This window comes from Aspergillus pseudonomiae (genome assembly GCF_009193645.1).
Source record: "Aspergillus pseudonomiae strain CBS 119388 unplaced genomic scaffold BDV37scaffold_20, whole genome shotgun sequence".
Classification (NCBI taxonomy): Eukaryota; Fungi; Ascomycota; class Eurotiomycetes; order Eurotiales; family Aspergillaceae; genus Aspergillus; species Aspergillus pseudonomiae.
In genome coordinates this window covers 93,053-111,169 of record NW_022476012.1, presented here as the reverse complement: position 1 = coordinate 111,169, position 18,117 = coordinate 93,053, and the positions used below count along the sequence as shown (strand labels likewise).

Sequence of the window (18,117 nt, the reverse complement as noted above, 5' to 3'; positions counted from 1 at the left end):
TCTGACGATAAACTTAGGAACCCTTTTGCCATGACATGAGTCTCCGTCCACGATGATGAGCAATTCCTTCTCATCCCCAACCCCCTCTTCCCAGGAGAAGTTGCATGGCAATGGATCGGCATACCAGTTCGTATCAAACAGAGCGAGTGCTAAATCAAGATACAGAGTAAGTTTGCCTTGGATAGGTTGTTGATCCTCTCGCCGGGGCTGTGCCACGCCGACCATGCAGTTTTCTTCACACTGGCCCAGGGAAATGGTCTTATCATTCATGCAATAGCAATTAATTTATTCCGATATTGTTTCTGTTAATAGTAATTTTACTCTTTCCCCTCTTGTTTTTCTAAATGTCGGTAATGAGTGCAATTTGAGAGGATTAATCAGTTATGATCATGCTTGACTCTTGCTGACCCAAATGACTACCCACCAGCCTCCAATAATCTTTTGAATCTCATGCAAGGGAAACACGTTCTTTTTCACTCACTGGATTTCCCCAAACAGGCAACTCGTCTTTCTTTTCTTTTCTTTTTTTTTTTTTTTCCTCCCTTTTTTTTTATGAGCTTCTAGGGTGAAAACAGCGTAACCTCGTGCAGAATAGTGGTAATCTGTAATGTGACCGGGGTCTTTCGTCTGGCCCTGTCTCATGCAGCTTACGCTGGGAATTCGCGTCCCATATCCATGCCCTGGGTCACTCCTGCTGTACAGTAATTAAACACTTTATTAAACACTTTCTTGTACTACTGTAGACGACGACTATTGAATGTCAAACTCTTGGCCTTCTCGAGTCTCCCTTCACCGAGTCCTCCACCCATCATTTGAGTTAGGGTTTGTGGGCAAACCCCAGGCCCGAACCACATCAGATAGCAAAGAAGTTAGAATGTGGATAAAGATCAGCCCGACTGGTTCTTTGTTGTACGCCTTGCCCACCCGTTCCCTTCCCGCCATTTGGATGTTCCCGAGGAATGTTCGGAGCAAGCTGATCTGCTTACTCGAAGGCATGTCGCAACGGGGAGAGCTGTGCCTCGTAGGCTGACTCGGGAGTTATGTTCCGCTCCGGTATGTGTTCACATATCAAGTTGTCTGGCAGCGCCCTTGATGATGGTACATGTCAGGGCCCGCTCAAGGGAGGCGGTTTCATGTCGGGTGAGATAATTCCTGATCCTGATCGTTCAGACGATCTTGCTTTTCCCTTTCTTTGTTGGCTGGAAGTTAAGTTTCTTGAGTTTCTCCCGAGACATGTCTTTCTTCCCATGTCTGACTGGCTCACTCCCTCGATTGAGATAGTACTAGCGTTGGGGGGGCAGATACAAAAAAAACGTGGCAATGTCGCTCAACCTAGTCGATTCTGTTCATTTCGGTGAGCTGCCGATGATGCAGCAAGGTGTCGCTCACTACTAATCTACTATCATGATCATCCTCAACCCCGCTCGGCCCCTTCACACTATTACGTCCGTTTCTTTCCTGCCCCAATTCTTTAGTCGCAGATGGGTTCCACCAACACATTTATTATCTGGTCATCCCAGCTATTTCCCAAAAGTAGATACCACTTCGCCTACTAGTATATTCGGATCCGGCACACAATGCGTCGGATCCCACGGCAAAACGCCCCAGCGCCGTCGCCCAACTACCCCGACATCAAGCTCAAGTAAACAGCCCAGACGACCCCGAAGACACTCCCAACCAGCAGTCGCTTCTCTGCTGGAACCACAGTAAAATTCAGAATGGAGACCAATGGCCATAGCTTGAATCCCGCGATCAGGAGGGGCCAGAAATCCTATGCCACCAGCGTAAGTCAGTCAGCCAAAAACAATGTCTCCACCAAGCCATGGGAGTGAGTGATATCGGAATATACGGACCTTGCGAATCTGGGCCACCAAAACATCATATTCCTGCCCGCGCAGCAGGCCCATGGTCAAACTGAAAAGCACGGTAGCCCAGGCGCCACCGACGACCTGGTCGATCACGATCTTTGCCACCGTGTTCTTGACATTTAACTTCTTTTGTTTGGGCTGGTCCGCCTTTTCGGTCTTTGACTTGGTGACGGCGGCCTCCGACTCGTTAGGATGGCCTGGAAGGACCGATTCCAGACCCTCCAACCACAGGAAGGTCATGGGGGACATCACAAAGGCACATGTTGTGAATTGAAACAGTGTTTGCAGATCCAGTTCGAACGGTTTCTATGGAAGTGTTTGAAGCTATCCGGCGCGCATCATGGAGAGAGTGCTGATGCATAATCATTCAATGCATATAACTCCGACCATGGCGCCGATTAGCGAATCAAGCCGTCAGCCCATTTTTTTTTTTCTTTCTTTTATTAATATTTTTTTTTTCTTTTTTCCTTACTAGCCGCATGCATGAATTAATCTGGGATATTGGGGGCCAATTTGCTAAGGTGTCTTACCCTCTGCCCCCCCGCCCCCATGTTACATGCATATCCTACTTACCTCGTTTCTATATGACTGAATGCTCTGCGCCAGGACGTTCGACCCGGCATTAATCAGCGCAGCTTGTAGAGTGGCCTTCGCGATGGGCGGAAGCGCCATAATGACGGATGGTTCAGTGACAAGGGCCAACCGCCAACTAACTGCTTGGTAAATACGAAAGGTTAGCTGGATTTCCTCCTCGTAAACCCCGCCATGATCGATCATCACCGTTAATCGTCAAGCGACGTACGCTAAATACGAGTTGCCGAAACGGGGGCAGAACACAGCCTTACTCGCCTTGGGCAATTTGATTGGCTCGATAACGTCGTTGGTGGAAACCTGGACGTTCGGGCCAAGCAGAATTGAAGAAAAGAAAAGAAAAGAAAAAGCCTGAAGGATGGATTTGCAACTGCCAGTTCCGCAGAGATACCCCGATATATTTAAGGATACGAGGGTCCGCCCTGTGCGGTCCGACGCGCTGGGGATGTGGAGTGGAAGTTGTTGGTGATCGTTCTAACGGCGCAATTTCAGTTGAGAGAAAGAGGAAGGTTTATACGTCCGATCACTGATTCGATGCTGATCTGATCGGTACGATCCACCGAGAGTTTTTCTCGAGGCTTTGCTTCTTTTCAGTCCCCCTCGGTAAGAGTAGAAGCAAGGTGTGAGTCTGAGACAACTCGAAATGATTAATTAATGAGCTATCTATTGACCAGATTGCAACAACGGTGCCAAGATTCCACTGATCCGTTCGGTACGGACGCTACACGTCTATCTAACCTGCGGAAATGCGGACGCGAACAATGAAAAATCAATCAACAAGAATAAAGAAAATCTCGAAACATACACAAGTTTACCATGCGAGATTTTTTCCTCGGAGCTCACTCGTACAGTCGAGTTCCTTGCAGACTGCCATAGATTATTAGCACACTCGGAACGCACACATATACGAGTTAGACGGTACTAACGTTGTTCAGCTTGCTGAAACCTGGAATTCTCCCGTTGCTTTCTCATCGCGGGAAACACTTCGGCTCCCTGCGCCTTTTCCAGCTTGATATGAGCTTCGAGGCAGTCGAGAATATTCTTCTGAGATTCTACCCAGGCGGAATTGATTCAGCGCTCATGGAGAACACAAAACCTCACACCAAATAAAAAAAAAGGAAAGGAGAAGATATTACCTATCTCTTCAGTGTGAAGGCTTGGGGGCACAGATGCGAATGACCTTCAGGCCCGGTCAGTAGTCAGTTCGCGTTTATGCTAACGCTGTGTCCCGAACGTACCCTTGATATTCTGTTCCTAGTTCCCGAGCTTTCTCCTCCAACAGTTTACTCAATTTCTCCGCAACGACCTGGGAATGAGAACCAACATCTTTCGAGCAGTACAGGTCGTATCTGATTGCCGTTGTTTGTTCAGAGACTGGTAAGAAGTTCAGTACATACCACCATCCAGAGGACTGGATGGACTGAAAGGAGGTAACAGGAAAGAGCGAAAAGTGTTCTGATTTCCCCCTAAAACGGCCCAAGATACTGATCACTTGGGATATATAGCTTTTATGCCCAATTGTATTCTCCAATTCGACAATGTCGATCAATTGCTTTGACCTGACTGCTAGGAAGTCAGACACCAGACTAAGTAAAGAGCAATAGATCAACTCACGCGCCATTTTCCAATTGAAATCTGCCTTGATTGTTTGCCCTGCTACCCAGATAGACTGAGAGTCCAGTCTATTGCGGTTCGCAAAGGCATCTAAAAGACTGGTGTCGGCCGGCGAGATCCTTGGGCTAGCCTCAAGGTTAACGAAGACAAATCCGGCTCCGTTCGTAACCGTATGGATGGCGAATAGGCTGTTCTGTGATCTGTCAAAGCCGGGAATATCATCGAAATGAGGAGCCTTGGTCAGCTCGCCGTAGGTGTTATAACTCCAGCCATGATATCGACAACCAAGCACCGCAGAAGACCCGCATTCCTTCTTTGTGACTGTGTATGCTCTATGACGACAGACATTGTGAAAAGCTCTGACTTTCCCATCTTTTCCTAAGATCAGAAAGATGGGAAACCCAGCCACCTCGTAGGACTGATAGTCACCAGCCTTCGCAAAGCGACTCCGATGGGAGAGACACAGCCATGTCTAGATGTCAAATTAGATAGTGCATCTTTTAACACAGTGGTCCAGTGATATATATAACTTACCTTACTGAATATTGCACGCTTCTCAAGCTCGAAAATATCCTTGCTCACCCACCAGCCTGCTGGGAAATCTGATTCTTTGGAGACTCCACGATTTTCCTCTTCCGTGACATCTGTAATAGTATCGAGGGTCTCGTATTTCCCAAGATTCACTAGCTTAGAGGTTGAAGTTGAAGTGTATGGCCAGAACCTATATAGAAAAGCAATCCCAGCTAGCAGTGCAAGTAACGTGGGTGCTGTCAGCAAGGTGAACGCTTCCATGGTGATTCCCGTTTAAAGTATCTGTGAGCCTTCTAAACGAAAATTTGTCCCCAGAGCTTCCAGGAACTGGGGGATACCTATAAAAGGATTTTCTCGAGCGCAAAGAGGACTTACATGATTCAAGGCTCGATGATCGTTGGCCTTCACCTCCGCATGCCTGCATATCTGTTATCACATCCTCCGAGGTTAGCCAGCAAATCGTGTTGACCGCTCATAAGATTGCCAGATTAGGATGAACTTTCCAGGTGCACTTGAAGTAACAGGTTCTCTGAATGTGACATATGATCTCGGTTAACGCATGGTTTTGCTCTTCGTCGAAGGTGAGGTTACATGGCATTTAAAATCTCCGAATTTGATCAAGTATAACTACCAATAGATCATCTCGTAGAGCTTTGACTTTCGCAACAAAGGATAATCCAGGTAATCATAAACACAAAGTTGCCAGAATGGGCTCCGCCTGCAGCTAGCTATTCTCATGCGGCCGCCGTAATTCGCTCCAGTCCCTTGTCTTGCTCTTGTGTCACTGAGGTGACGCTCTCCTCCGCTATCTGATCTGCGGCGTGTTGCTGGCACACCAACTCAAATACTCGGTCCTGGTAGACTGGGAGATGTTAGCGGTGGGGTTAGAAGCTTCGGATTTCTGTCGTACTCACAGGAGACACCGTTCTCTTTCTCCGGATTCAAAATCCCCTCGCTGTAAACCCCTCTGCCAAGGTTATCCTGGGCTTTCTCGCAGAGCTCAAAGTCCTCCATAGCTACCTGACGGACGAACTTGTAGTATTCTTTGAACTTCTCGCCGGATTCCATGTGGTAGTAGTCGAATTCCATCCGGGTGATATTTGGAGCTTCTGTTGGGCAAACCCGGAACGAAGACATCCCTCCACCATACACATTCAATGTGCAGTTCGGGAAGAAATAGAGAAACAGGCCATCGTCTGGCTTATTGGGATCTGCAATGTGCTGCGAAAAGTTCTGGTGATTGTGAACGGTGTAGAAGGTCGGCGGGTAGTAAATGGAGAACGATGGATGAGTGTATTGGCAATGAAGGCATTCTTGATATCCGTCGACCCTGCAGTTGGGATATAAGCATGAATTCACTTGATATGTACTATCAGGGAGATTACATGGTCTTCCAGTTGAATCGGCCTTCGTATTTGATACTGTGTCTGTAGGGTAGTCTCGTAAAGTCTACTCTCTGCAACAATGGTTCCAGGTCCGGAAAATACTCATGAAAGCTGGGCGCTTCATCTGAGATGGTCGTGAAGATGAGGCCTGTTGGGGTTATATGGTACCGTAGTGGATTTTCCTGTTATCGTCAGACCAGCACATTCTATCAGGCAATACAGACACCTCCTGGAATTTTCTGTCTCGGTATGCATCTAAAGTAAAGGACACGAGACGTACTGTTTTCGCACAAACCACCTGGAACTCGCCTGGTTCAGGTAGAGGAGAAGTGCCAGAGACTCTGAAAGCCAAAATAGGCTGTTGTGCAATCTCATACTCGATCTTTTCCCCGACGTTCTGAAACTTCGTCACAGGGCCAAGCAGATACCAAGACTGGGTCTATTAGCCACTTTCAAACCTCACAGATCCAAGGCCGACTGGCATGCCTTCATGAAAACAGCTCTTCGCTCAAGCTGGTAGAGCGGAGGGCTGCAGTACCAGGAAGCTGGCAAAGTGCGTGCAAGTTCGGACATTTTGCACAGTTTCGATATTAGTACCGGTGATAAGGAGAACAGGTGTCCTTGCGAAACGGGAGCCATAGTTATCCTGCCTTATATATTCTCCCATTGTTTCAGTGTGACTGATTGATCTGCACAGAAGTACATCTCTTTGCTCTTCAATTGGACAGGCGTATCGTTGCCTGAACGGGCTATGCGATCCGGATCCCGCGGCCGCGGCTTCATTGTGTGTTGTACTCCTACAAGTATACGGCTTGATTGGGAACTTACAGCCTTCGGAGATGTGGTCAACTCCAAACACATTTCTCTTCGCTACTTCTGTGTATCTCATTCTACATAAGTACATTCGACTCAAGTCGTAGTCGAGCACCGTAGTCCGCGTTGATGAGCGAGGCTCTGTATAAGACGGGTTGTTGTTGGCTACACAACGTACCAACACCATCGATTATCATATTAACTGGATAGTGAGAGCAGGCAGACGTCTACTAGACAGCATCAAAGCATTAGTGATGTGTCATGAAGCTATTGTTGTCATCAATGCCTCCGCAGTGGTAGTCACCTGGTACCGAGGTAGGGTTCGCTCCTTACCTAATGGTTTGAAGAGTGGCCAATGATGGATGACTTGAACAGATGATCTATCTGTAGCTTTGGACCTACGAAGTAACGTAACATTCAGGCCTGGACGATACTCATAGACCTACATGTACTTTGAACCCGGAATGAGGAGAACCCAACACCTATCAATATAAATAGTACAGTCCAATCCATTTATCTTCTGATCTTCAAGTATTAGTAGAAAAGATCCACTATATCTTAATAGCTTTATAAGAGGAGAAACTTGTCTCAAACACATTCATAGTCTAGTTCACTTGTAAGGCTTGAGCGGCCATCAATTTCTAAACAGCTACATGAACCTCAGCTTCGTCCTGATGCATCACAGTGATCTACATAGCATCGATCCTGACGTAAGACGTGAGTAGTAATCCCATTCTGACAATTTAGAACCCGTGTCTCCCTGTTATTGTAGGCAGAGTAACTTAACTAAGGGAATCAGACCCGGCCCGGCATAGTATAACCAAGAGCTGGTTCGGACGGGACGAAGGGTTCAACCTGTGGGGCAGTGGACTCGGGGGTTTATCCAACTTGAATTCGGGTTGCCGACTGGGTCATCTTGTAATATTCTGGGTTTCCAGAGGCCTGTGGTATGAACAGAATCTAGTCCATCCTCCACGATACAGATACCTTTGACCAACGGTCAAGGCCCAACCATAGCCTGATAATCCCAATATGGTGTCCTCAATTCGTGAGACGTATTTTTTCTCCTCGGATCTATCAAAATCAAACAAAAAGGAGGATTAATGTTCTTCCAGCGTGGGCGATTTTAGCCAGGCAGCAGTTATTTCGATTGTGGCGATGCTGACCGTTATCGATAAATTAGTATAAATATGATCTACGGAACCAGCCACATGCCGCATACCTTGTTTGCTATTCTGTGGAACTTATCTTCTTTTTCGCAGCAGGAGAAGAAGAGAGACCGAAAAGAAAAAAAAAAGCATACTGCTAAGCAATGAGTGATCTTGACATATAAACATACAATCATTGGCAGTTTCATGAGTGGAGATCACATGCAGCCGTGATCAGGTGGATCTCCATTGGTTTCGTGACGTTTGCGCCTTTCTTCATTTCTCCCCGCAATCCACCTACCAAACGGGGGATTTCTACCAACAAATAACTACTTGGATTACGGAGAAGGATGAAATATCTTTCCTGAGACATTCCAACCAAAACATCATCCATCTGTAGTCTTGAAATAAAGACGCAAAAAGAGAAATGGCGCGCAAGGGAGTCCAGTACACTCCGCCGCCGTCGCCGCCGTCGCCCACGGCTTCTTACTACGACGTCAGCGACGACGAGGAGGACGATTACAATACCATCTCACATGCAACAACTGGGAGAGGGGTCAAACTACTCTTTTCCAAAAGCAAGGTTAGACTATCGAAGAATGTTTTAATCAATATCAATTAATCGCTGACGGTTCTGATCTATACCGAGCATTGCAGGTCTACGTTCACCCCACCCCTTCCTCCAAAGATAATATTCCCGGGTTCATCGCCCTCATTCAACAAAAGCCGGCTCATGATGCCTCCAATGCGATTGCATCGACCAACTCTTCAAGAAAGGCCGAGCTATCATCATACCTGCTTGCCTGGGTTCCGGAATCCTCGCTAGGCGACGCCTATAGCACCTACGTCAAAGTCGATCTTGCGGGCGACTCCTCTCCGCCGCGACAGAGATATTTGGTACCCCCTCTGCCGACAACCACCACTCATAAAGACCCAATAGGGCTCTATGCCTTTGCCGTACCACTCTCGGAGATCTACTCGTTGCTTGTACGACCCCCGAGCATCGGATGGTGGTTTGGAAGCCTTGTGATCAATACGCGTGCAGGTGATAGCTTCCCCGCACTGTTTTTCCATGACAGCGAATGCGAATCAACCATCCTACAAAAAAGGAAGAGGACTCAGGAATCGTTTGACCCCTTCGGTGAGGATGGCAGTCTGTTCTGGGGTGGCGACGAGGTCCTAAGGTGGCTTCGGAAGTATGTGGAGGTGCAGCGTTCAGCCGTCGATAATAGTGTATATTTGATCAACCCATCCGAAGAAGATCGCATATCATTTGGGCGGCCGTTGACGGCCGATGGAACAGTAACCAGAGCCCAGGACCAAGCCACTGGTCCGTCCGCGCAAGGTAGCAGCGGACAGCGGGACGCGGGAATGGATCCTTTTATGAAAGCGATTAAGGAGACTAGATGGAAGGTGCTTGAGCAGCTGAGCAAAATCACGACTTTTACAAAACGGACAGCGAATGAGATAGCTGACAACCCGCGAATTCCTCCGCAAGTCCGTCGGCTGATGAAGACACCTGAGATCCAAACCTTACAGGATGAGTTTGATAGTGCCAGGTTATATCTTGCTCGATGGGCCATGAGCATATCTGAACAGAGCGAACGCGAGAGAAATCAACGGATATGGACTGCACGGGATGTCCTTGAGATGGAAAACAGCTCCGTGGGTGATTTCGAAATTCTCGAACTCGAAACGGGAACCATGTCTATCAACGAACGACGCAAGACATTGACTCTAAAAGAATGGGAAGGATTCTTTGACCCAACCACAGGCAGGTTGCAGGTCACTGTTGAGGAGGTGAAAGAGAGAGTATTCCATGGGGGTCTCGATCCGAACGACGGCGTTAGAAAGCTAGCTTGGCTTTTCCTTCTCGGCGTATATCCATGGGACAGCTCCCGTGACGAACGTCAAGCTCTTATGAATTCCAAACGGGATGAGTACATTCGGTTAAAGGGTGCCTGGTGGGAAACGATGGTCGAGGGACATTCCACCGAGGAGCAGCATGAGTGGTGGAAAGAGCAGAGGAACCGCATTGGTATGTCTTCTTTATACACTGTTGTACCGTCTCTGCTACTAAACTTACCAATTACAGAAAAGGATGTACATCGTACCGACCGCACAATTCCTCTCTTTGCTGGGGAAGATATTCCTCACCCAGACCCTGACTCGCCATTCGCGGACACAGGGACGAATGTTCATCTAGAACAGATGAAGGACATGTTGTTGACTTATAATGAATATAACCCTGACTTGGGCTATGTTCAAGGAATGAGCGACCTGTTAGCACCGATATATGCGGTCATGCAGGATGATGCTGTGGCCTTTTGGGCATTTGTCGGCTTCATGGACCGAATGGTGACGATTCCACCCTTTATCATCAACAACCTTCAGCTACTGACCGATCCAACAGGAACGCAACTTTCTTCGTGACCAGTCTGGCATGCGTGCCCAACTTCTGACTTTAGATCACCTCGTACAACTCATGGATCCCCAGCTATACCTTCACCTCCAGTCTGCCGACAGCACAAACTTTTTCTTCTTCTTCCGCATGCTCCTCGTGTGGTACAAGCGCGAATTCGAATGGGTGGATGTTTTACGCCTCTGGGAGACATTGTGGACCGACTATCTATCCAGCAGCTTCCATCTTTTTATTGCTTTGGCAATCCTAGAGAAGCACAGAGATGTCATCATGGACCACTTAAAGCATTTTGATGAGGTTCTGAAATACAGTGAGTACTTTTTATTCTCTCGGCCTGAAGCCCTATTAAATTAACATCTACAGTTAACGAACTCTCCAACACAATGGAACTCATCCCAATCCTCACCCGCGCCGAATCCCTATTCCGTCGCTTCGAACGAGCCGTTCAAGCAATAGACAAGAAAAACAACTTTCCCGCCCCTTCTACCCACCAACGAAAACCCATCCAGTCCCCTGCCGATGCAGACAAAGGCAAATCGCCCCAAAGACCCCCAAGCACCGGGTTCAGCAGCGGCACCAGCTCCGGACCGAGCGCTCCACCCGTCAACAACAACGAGCCCAAAGTAATTTCTCCCGAACTAAGAGAGCTATTCAGCAAAGATATCCCTTGGAAGCGACAGCCGTCTGAACGGCGCGAACAAGCGCAAAATTCATCCTGAAGAATCCGTTTGCATTACACTTGTGTAACTCTGATGGGCGGGCTATGGCTCAGCCATCATGTTCTTTTTACGAGAAGTCTCGGTATGATCGCTCTTGCTCAAAGACTTGGCTTCGTTTGTGCTTGTACCCCGTGTTGATTGGGTCTTATGGATTATGGGTTCTTGCTAGATAGCTTGGGGTGGCCGGTTTGGAGTGGTGGCGTTCGTATTAGCGTTTTTTTCTTATTCTCTTTATTGTTGTAACCTGAGGTGAATTTCTTGAAGCAGTGGATCTAGCCAGCATAACTCAACTCCGGGAGGGTGAGATTATAGAGAAAGAGTACCGGTGCGAAATGACTAGTGGCTATTTGAATTCTCAATGTCTAACAAATTCTTGAATCCCCAATGTATTCTTCTTCTAAAATATAAACATGAAAAGCAGCCATAGAAGAAGGTAGGCACCGTATATGAGGGTATCTAAATATGTGCAAAAGAATTGTAAAGCAATGAACAGACGACAGAAAACACAAACAGAAGCCGAAACGCTTGCTTGAATGCAAAAAATGCCAGAGATGAATGATACCATCTAGATGTCTGTCAAAAAGGATGAAGAGGAGCAGGGAAGAGGAAACCAAATTCAAACAGAACCCCTTTTCAAATGCCGGAAAAAATAGAAAAGAAAGAAAAGAAAGAAAAAACACCGACAATGCAAAATGCCCGATACTTTTCTTAGAACCGTCCTCTGATGAAAACAAACCCGCATAAACGGCAAACGCCAGTGCTAGTGGACCAAAGTAAATAAGAAGGAAGATGTTAGAGAGGGGACATATGCTGGGAGGTGAGGTAATAATCAAAAGAGGGCAATGCATCGATGGATCCAGATTACCGGTTGCCAAGCCCGCGGAGGACAACTCGCTTGCTGGAGCCGACTTTCCCAATATCACTGATGCTTCTAGATTTAAGTAAAGTGGGAATTTTACCAGGAGTATGATCATTCTCGGGAGGGGATAGCCCAAATGTGAAAGGTCGTAGAGACGAGCTTCTCCGTGCTTGACCAAGGACATCTTCCACCCACGCTTCACTTTCTGCGCTCATAGGCGCATACCTAGATCGTGGTTTAGGCCCCGCCAAACCAAGAGGAATAGATCCATATCGAGCGTCACTCATGGTTGAAACCGCACCGAAAGAGGTATTAGAAGAAGTTGAGAGCCGTCTGCGCGAGGAGACGGTTGACATGGGGGAAGATGATAAGTTCAGTGTCTCGCCTGTGCTTGCTGCTCTGAGATCGGTCATATCGGACACATTCGAAGCCCGCCTCGTTTTGCGGACAGCCAGTGAGGACGATGGTCGATTACTGATAACAGAATGGGGTCGGGACGGCGTGCATCGTCCATTGCCGGACCTAGGAAGCCTGCTCCCCGGTGGCGTGTAAGTTGGCGTCGATTCACGAGATGATATTCCTTGAACTTCGACGCGAGGCGTGTCTGAAACGTGTCGTCGGCCATGATGGATAGCAAACTCCCTCAGATATTCGGCCAAATCTGCCCAACCACCACCAACACGTACCATCACGCGCTCACCATTTTCTCCCACTGAACGGACGAAAAGCTTGGTGGGAACGGTTTTACCACCTTGGTGCAGATGGTATAGTTTCACGGAGCTTTCCTCTGGAGCATGTGAATATCTCCTACGAGAAACAGCAGGGGTGAGGGTAAACGATGGGGTGGGCGTGCCGCTGCGTGACACTGACCCTTGCGGGGATATAGAGCGGAACCGCTCCCTAGCGTTCAATGGCAAAGATGATATCGCAGATGATGCATCAGCTTCACGGTCTTCAAAATGGATACGCGTTGGGAGCGTATCAAGAATAGAGCTTATTTTCTCGTCTAAATGATCCCTTGGTCTTCTTATCTGGCTACCCGGAGTCGACGGCCGGGAGCCCGTCTTCTCATTCACTGTGCCGGTCAATGTCTCTCCGGATACACGAGGCGTGGACTTATATACCCCAATGCTTTCGAGGCTAGGGTGCGCAGTCAGCTGCTTCCTGGCACGGGTGGCTGTTGAAAGGACGGGTGGTTGGGAGAGCGGAGCTTTATGTGCCGGATTTTTGACGGAGGTATTCATGTTGCGCTCCCAAGCCTTGGGCTGTCTCTGTGTCACGCTATCGGGCCCTGAAGATGTGTGGTCTTCCCGAGAAAGCTCAGAACGCCGGCCAACAGCACGGCGAATACCGGTGGATGAGGTGGAGGGACGGTGTTTGCTCGAATGTGACTGTGGGCACAGGCGATCATTATGGGAACTTGATCTTACGGGAGAGTCCGTAACTTTCTTGACAATGGTCGGAATGGTCAGATCGGTGTTTGGTTCATCCTCGTAGTCCATATCCAATCGTTCATTGATAAATCGTTGCAGTGGAAGGCTAAGAGCCCGGTTGTGTTTCAAAGACGTGGGCGGAGACTTTTCGCTGTCTAAGCGAAGCAAGCGGTCTTCTCGCAATGTATGTTCGCTATTAGTCGGTATGGGGCCAGACTGCCGATGGTCTGTCTGGAATAACGGAGGAGTCTCAATAAGCTTAGGTGTTCCGTTCGACGAAACGGTATGCAATCCTCGGATGTCCGGGCTGGATACGAGTGATGGATAATCAGAAGAATCTGTGGAGGCGCCCGATACTCGTCGACCATGAGAGACGGTGGTTTGCTCCGAATCCAAACGTCCTGGTCTGGTTTTAGAAAGCTTGATGGGGCTATCCAAAGGCTGCCTTGGAGATGGAGCTGCAGTATCTTTGTCATTTGTCATCGAGGGAGGAGGCCGAGAAGACACCGGTGACGAAGGCCTGCTGGTTTGAGGAGAAAGTGAGCTATCTCGATTAACCAATATCGAAGCAGCAATATCGGTGGGGGCGGGTTCCACAGTGACGCTAGGTAAAGTTGTCGCTTCTTCAGTTGAGGCAGGCCGTAGTTGATCAGAGACCTCAATCTTGGATTCCGGGGTAGTTGAGACTGTCGATGTTTCGTCCCCATGCGGCTCTACCGTTTCTTCCGGTTTGGGCGAGTTTACAGCACCCTTGGGTCTCTGTATTATGACACTCCCGGTTTCTGCTTGCGAGCTTGGACTAGCTGGGGAACTATCTGCTTCAGGAGAGGTGGCATCCCCGGGACAGTCTCTTGCCTGGGTTGGCTGTTCTAACTGTCCCATTTCCTCATATTGGGCAATAAACGGATCTTCTATCGCTTTTTGGAGTCCACACATAGGCTCCGTCTTTCTCGGCAAGCTATCGTCTGGCAACGCTACTTCTTCCCGGTTAAGATCAGAGGAAGGTACGTCCTTAGCTGCGTCAGTGCACACAGACTCTAATGAGGGTTTCTGAGCAGGGAGCAGGTGGGCATTTGCATTTTCTTTCCCGCTAGAAGGCGATGCATCGAATACCACAGTGTTCGCAGTACTTCTCTCCGGGGTCGCGGGCGGTTCAAGTACAGTATTGGCCTCTTGCGGGGTTTGGCTGGCTTCGGAGCTATCGCTGGCCACTTCTGTGCCATCAAGAGAGGACGATGTATCAGAACCACGAGTGGGAGCTTGTTCGGTTCTTTGAGAGGTCACGACGGGTTGTCCAAGCATGTTCTCAAAAGATTTCTGGTCCTCAGTCGGGCTTCCGGGTTCCTCAGCGATAGTTTCCATCAAAGGTGGGCGTACAGCTTGGGGGAAAGGCTCGGGGGTGTGGGTGGTAAAGTCTTCGAGAGTTCTATGTTCATCCGATACAGGGGTTGGCTGATTCGGCACTTGTGGGTGGTCTTTGCTTTGCTGTTTATTGGCTATCATGCGCCGCCATTCATTCTCAACTGTCTGTTTCTCGGCGTCCATAACCCAGTTACCAAAACCAGATTCGATAGCTTCTAGATCATCAATCCAATTCTCCGGCAACGAGTCTTCCCGGCCCTCTAGCGCATCAAGCATACGATCCATTCGTCGCCCCGTCGAAAGAACCGTCACCTCCAGCGTAGCGCGTTTGGCATGATAATTTGATAGGGAATACAAGGCATCCTGCTCGTTGGGGGGCACGGAGGACTTCAACAAGTCCAAGGCCAAATTCAATTCAGACTGGGCTAGACGTAGGCTCCACAATAGTCCCGGTACCTGGCGGAGGACTAGTAGCCGAACATCCCACGTGGAAAGGAGGCTGTTCAGGCGGGAGAGAAGTGGGAGAGCGCGCAAGATGGTGGCGGTGATAATAGCGGTGAAATCACTTAATTGCACATAGCTGAACGAAGGGGGTCCGGAAAGATTGCTATTGGATGACGATGGCCGAGACCGGGAAGGAATATGAGCATTCAGAACATGTTCTTTCAATTCGTCGACACCTAGACTTTCCATGCCATCACGAATCTCCTCGATTCGTTTCTCGTGTTCAGCTACAACTTCTGCAGGAAGGCTGCCCAAATATTCTGGCTCTGAAGCATTGGATGTCGTGGTAGAAGGCGGAATAAATCCTTGGCCCAGTTGGGCATCCGTGCGTTTCGGCCATTCCCACGTTTGCACCTCTTTATACCATAGGCTTAGATTCTGTGCCGCAACAGCCGCGCGGATTCCGAGAGCTCTCTCCGCCTCCGAGACTTGGGATATGCTCTTGGAAAGGATATCGTATGCGGGTTCGTTCTTGGGCACTGCGTCCGTTGAGGTAAGCGCTTCGAGAGTAGATTCGGGGGACAAGTTTGCGAGTAACGGATCGAGAGACTGGTAGTTGGGGATTGTTGGTCGACTCGGCGATGGAGTTGGCGGTACGGCATGAGAAGCGACGTTCGCTGCCGGGAGGGAGATAGGTGGAGGTATAGGATTGCTGCGGCTGGTGGCCATGTCGGAGGAGAACGGCCACCGGAACAGCTCACAGATGTTGGTCGGATAAGGACGGAGTCAAGAAATGCGATGTGGGAGCCGGCGGTGGAATAGCTGATTTAGAAATGTGAAAGAGTGTGTACCGCTGATAAGCAAGCATGCTGAGATGCGAACTTGCAGAACCCCAAAGCGACAGCGGAGGTGAGGTGGTTTAGGGGTGTTCCGGAGATACCGAGCTGGGGTCACGGTTGGGCAGGTAGGCGACGGTCGGCGTTGTTGTATGAGGAATCAGTGGAAATAAGTGTGTCGGTAATTAATACTAGTAACTTAAGATGCAGGATCCAGTGCGAAGAGAGGGAAAAAGAAAGACCAAATGTGGGAGGAAGAGAGGCAGATAAAGACGGAGGATTTACAAGGTGAGCTCGGGGATTGATAGATCACAATCAGAAGGCTGGGGAAGGGAAAAAGATCGGAGAGGCGCAGTAGCCCAAAAGAAAAGGAAATAAACGAATGTGGGATGATAACTGCAGAGCTGAGACCGGGGGGGGAGGGAGAGACCTGGACCAACTGTCTCTCTAGTGAAGGGAATGACGATGATTCGAAGGAAGTGGCTGCAGGTGTGAGCTGGAATGAGGAGAAAGTCACGGTGTTTCTCAGCTCGAACAGGACAAAAGTGGAGCCCTTCCGCTTGCCAAAAGGGGGACCCAGGATTACTATTTATACGGAGCCACTACTCGCTTGCCACTATTGATTTTCGGTCTTAATCTGAATCTTAGCTTCGTCTTCCTCTGGGGAATCCTTCGTTCTCATAATTCCTCTTCTTAAGTTTAATAAAATGCTATACTCCATGACTCAGAAAACCTAAAATCTTCTCGAGTTCCCACTCCAGAGCTGGGTGGGATGCAGATGAACTCTCCTGTATAACATCCCGTCGGACGTTATATCGGTATGTATGTATGTCTAGAGCTACATGACACAAAATCCCCCTAGCTCAGTGGAGTCTCCCTCAATTCCCCTGTGGGTGGCTGGGGCGAACGGAAACAAAGTGATCCATAGGCTTTTGTAAATTCCAATTCATAAATGAACTGTGCAGTATATCCTGCCAAGGGTGGTCAATTCATAGAAACCATGTTTATGCACGGACTTTTCCCTTGCATTTCTTTGTAGGGAATCAGGGCTTTCAATGCTGTTATCTCCCATCTTAGACCATGAAAAGTTCCGAAGTACCCATAATAATATGTAGTCGTCATCACGCGCATCCTGAGTTAGCTGAACTTCGTTCTCCATAAAAGACGCGCTTCGGTCACACTCGAAGACCATTGAGTCGCGTCCACGCGAAAGAGGCGAGGTATTAGGTTGTACCCTAAAGCCCAAAACAACAATCGATCTGTGATCGACACCCCTTACATATTGCCGCAGTAGATCACTGACACTACCTTTTCTCTGCTACCCGACGCACCCGTCATAAGAGCATTGACAAGATATTCCTTCTTGGGAACACCATCCTACAACGTTTATCGTCTTAGTGCCAACCCCAGGGCTGTGGTGGCGAGAATGGATAATTCCTCGGTGGGACTGACCATGCATTGTCAATCCAAGTCATGAACCATCAATCGAAGTGCCAAATAGCTTTGTGAGTGTGGCGGGTGGTGACCAAAGAGGATGATAAATTTAGAAAGCTTGCATTAGCTGAAACCGATCCTGGATTATGACCAAGGGTTTTAGCATTGAAGGAGACGGCATCTGCAAAACAACACCCTTGTTGTACATACCATTCAGCCTTCGGCGACTGATCTGAAACCAAGACAGCCAGCGGACACAGGCAAGGAGGCAGGGCTATACCTGACCCTTAATCTGGGAGGCATTCAACCTTCTTGCCAAGGTTGAGAACGGAGTAAGGTAAGTCTAATTTCCAACGGAGACCGGGGAGACAACGGTCTCGAAGCAACACGGAGTACTCAAGGGCTTAGTATGCACTTTGCACTTTGTACGTAGATGGCAGGGTGTTGTCATGAGCCACGTGGGGATCAACCCCCAAGCTCAGCATTCCGTCGCTCTAATTAATACCCGAAACATCTCCAATGGCATTTGCCTGGTCTGTCCCACTCGTCAAACGTCTAGAACCAGCTTCCAGAAAAGGGGCCAGATGGGTGTTGTAGTATGGAATGAGGAATTTTGTGGTCTTGGGACGGTTTCTGATGTTGGATCTAAAGATCTCGT

General features: G+C 48.6%; 4 protein-coding genes across 4 annotated transcripts; 1 reads left to right on the top strand and 3 right to left on the bottom strand.

Annotated features, from left to right (window-relative positions):
* Positions 1–1,314: 1,314 nt before the first annotated feature.
* BDV37DRAFT_244178 (Mpv17/PMP22 family protein) lies at positions 1,315–2,844 on the bottom strand. The gene is made up of 4 exons (XM_032081504.1): positions 2,718–2,844; positions 2,442–2,581; positions 1,854–2,174; positions 1,315–1,771 (listed from the first exon to the last, which is right to left on the bottom strand). The coding sequence occupies exons 2-4, from the start codon at positions 2,538–2,540 to the stop codon at positions 1,622–1,624; spliced, it is 570 nt and encodes a 189-aa protein (XP_031943162.1). The 5' UTR covers positions 2,541–2,581; positions 2,718–2,844; the 3' UTR covers positions 1,315–1,621.
* A 426-nt stretch (positions 2,845–3,270) lies between these two features.
* Positions 3,271–6,562, bottom strand: BDV37DRAFT_270325 (aromatic ring-hydroxylating oxygenase subunit alpha; the record flags this gene model as incomplete). The annotated part of the gene is made up of 10 exons (XM_032084536.1): positions 3,271–3,326; positions 3,386–3,503; positions 3,561–3,639; positions 3,698–4,022; positions 4,074–4,545; positions 4,608–4,840; positions 5,453–5,934; positions 5,990–6,171; positions 6,270–6,422; positions 6,476–6,562. 10 exons carry the CDS (start codon positions 6,560–6,562, stop codon positions 3,271–3,273), a joined length of 2,187 nt encoding a protein of 728 aa, XP_031943161.1.
* Positions 6,563–8,035: 1,473 nt separating this feature from the next.
* Positions 8,036–11,450, top strand: BDV37DRAFT_244164 (GTPase-activating protein GYP7). The gene is made up of 5 exons (XM_032081503.1): positions 8,036–8,533; positions 8,608–9,988; positions 10,046–10,308; positions 10,364–10,682; positions 10,736–11,450. Exons 1-5 carry the CDS (start codon positions 8,378–8,380, stop codon positions 11,089–11,091), a joined length of 2,475 nt encoding a protein of 824 aa, XP_031943160.1. The 5' UTR covers positions 8,036–8,377; the 3' UTR covers positions 11,092–11,450.
* BDV37DRAFT_244159 (GAS2 domain protein) lies at positions 11,451–16,566 on the bottom strand. Its single transcript, XM_032081502.1, has one exon. It carries the CDS (start codon positions 15,916–15,918, stop codon positions 11,953–11,955), a length of 3,966 nt encoding a protein of 1,321 aa, XP_031943159.1. The 5' UTR covers positions 15,919–16,566; the 3' UTR covers positions 11,451–11,952.
* Between the last annotated feature and the right edge of the window lie 1,551 nt (positions 16,567–18,117).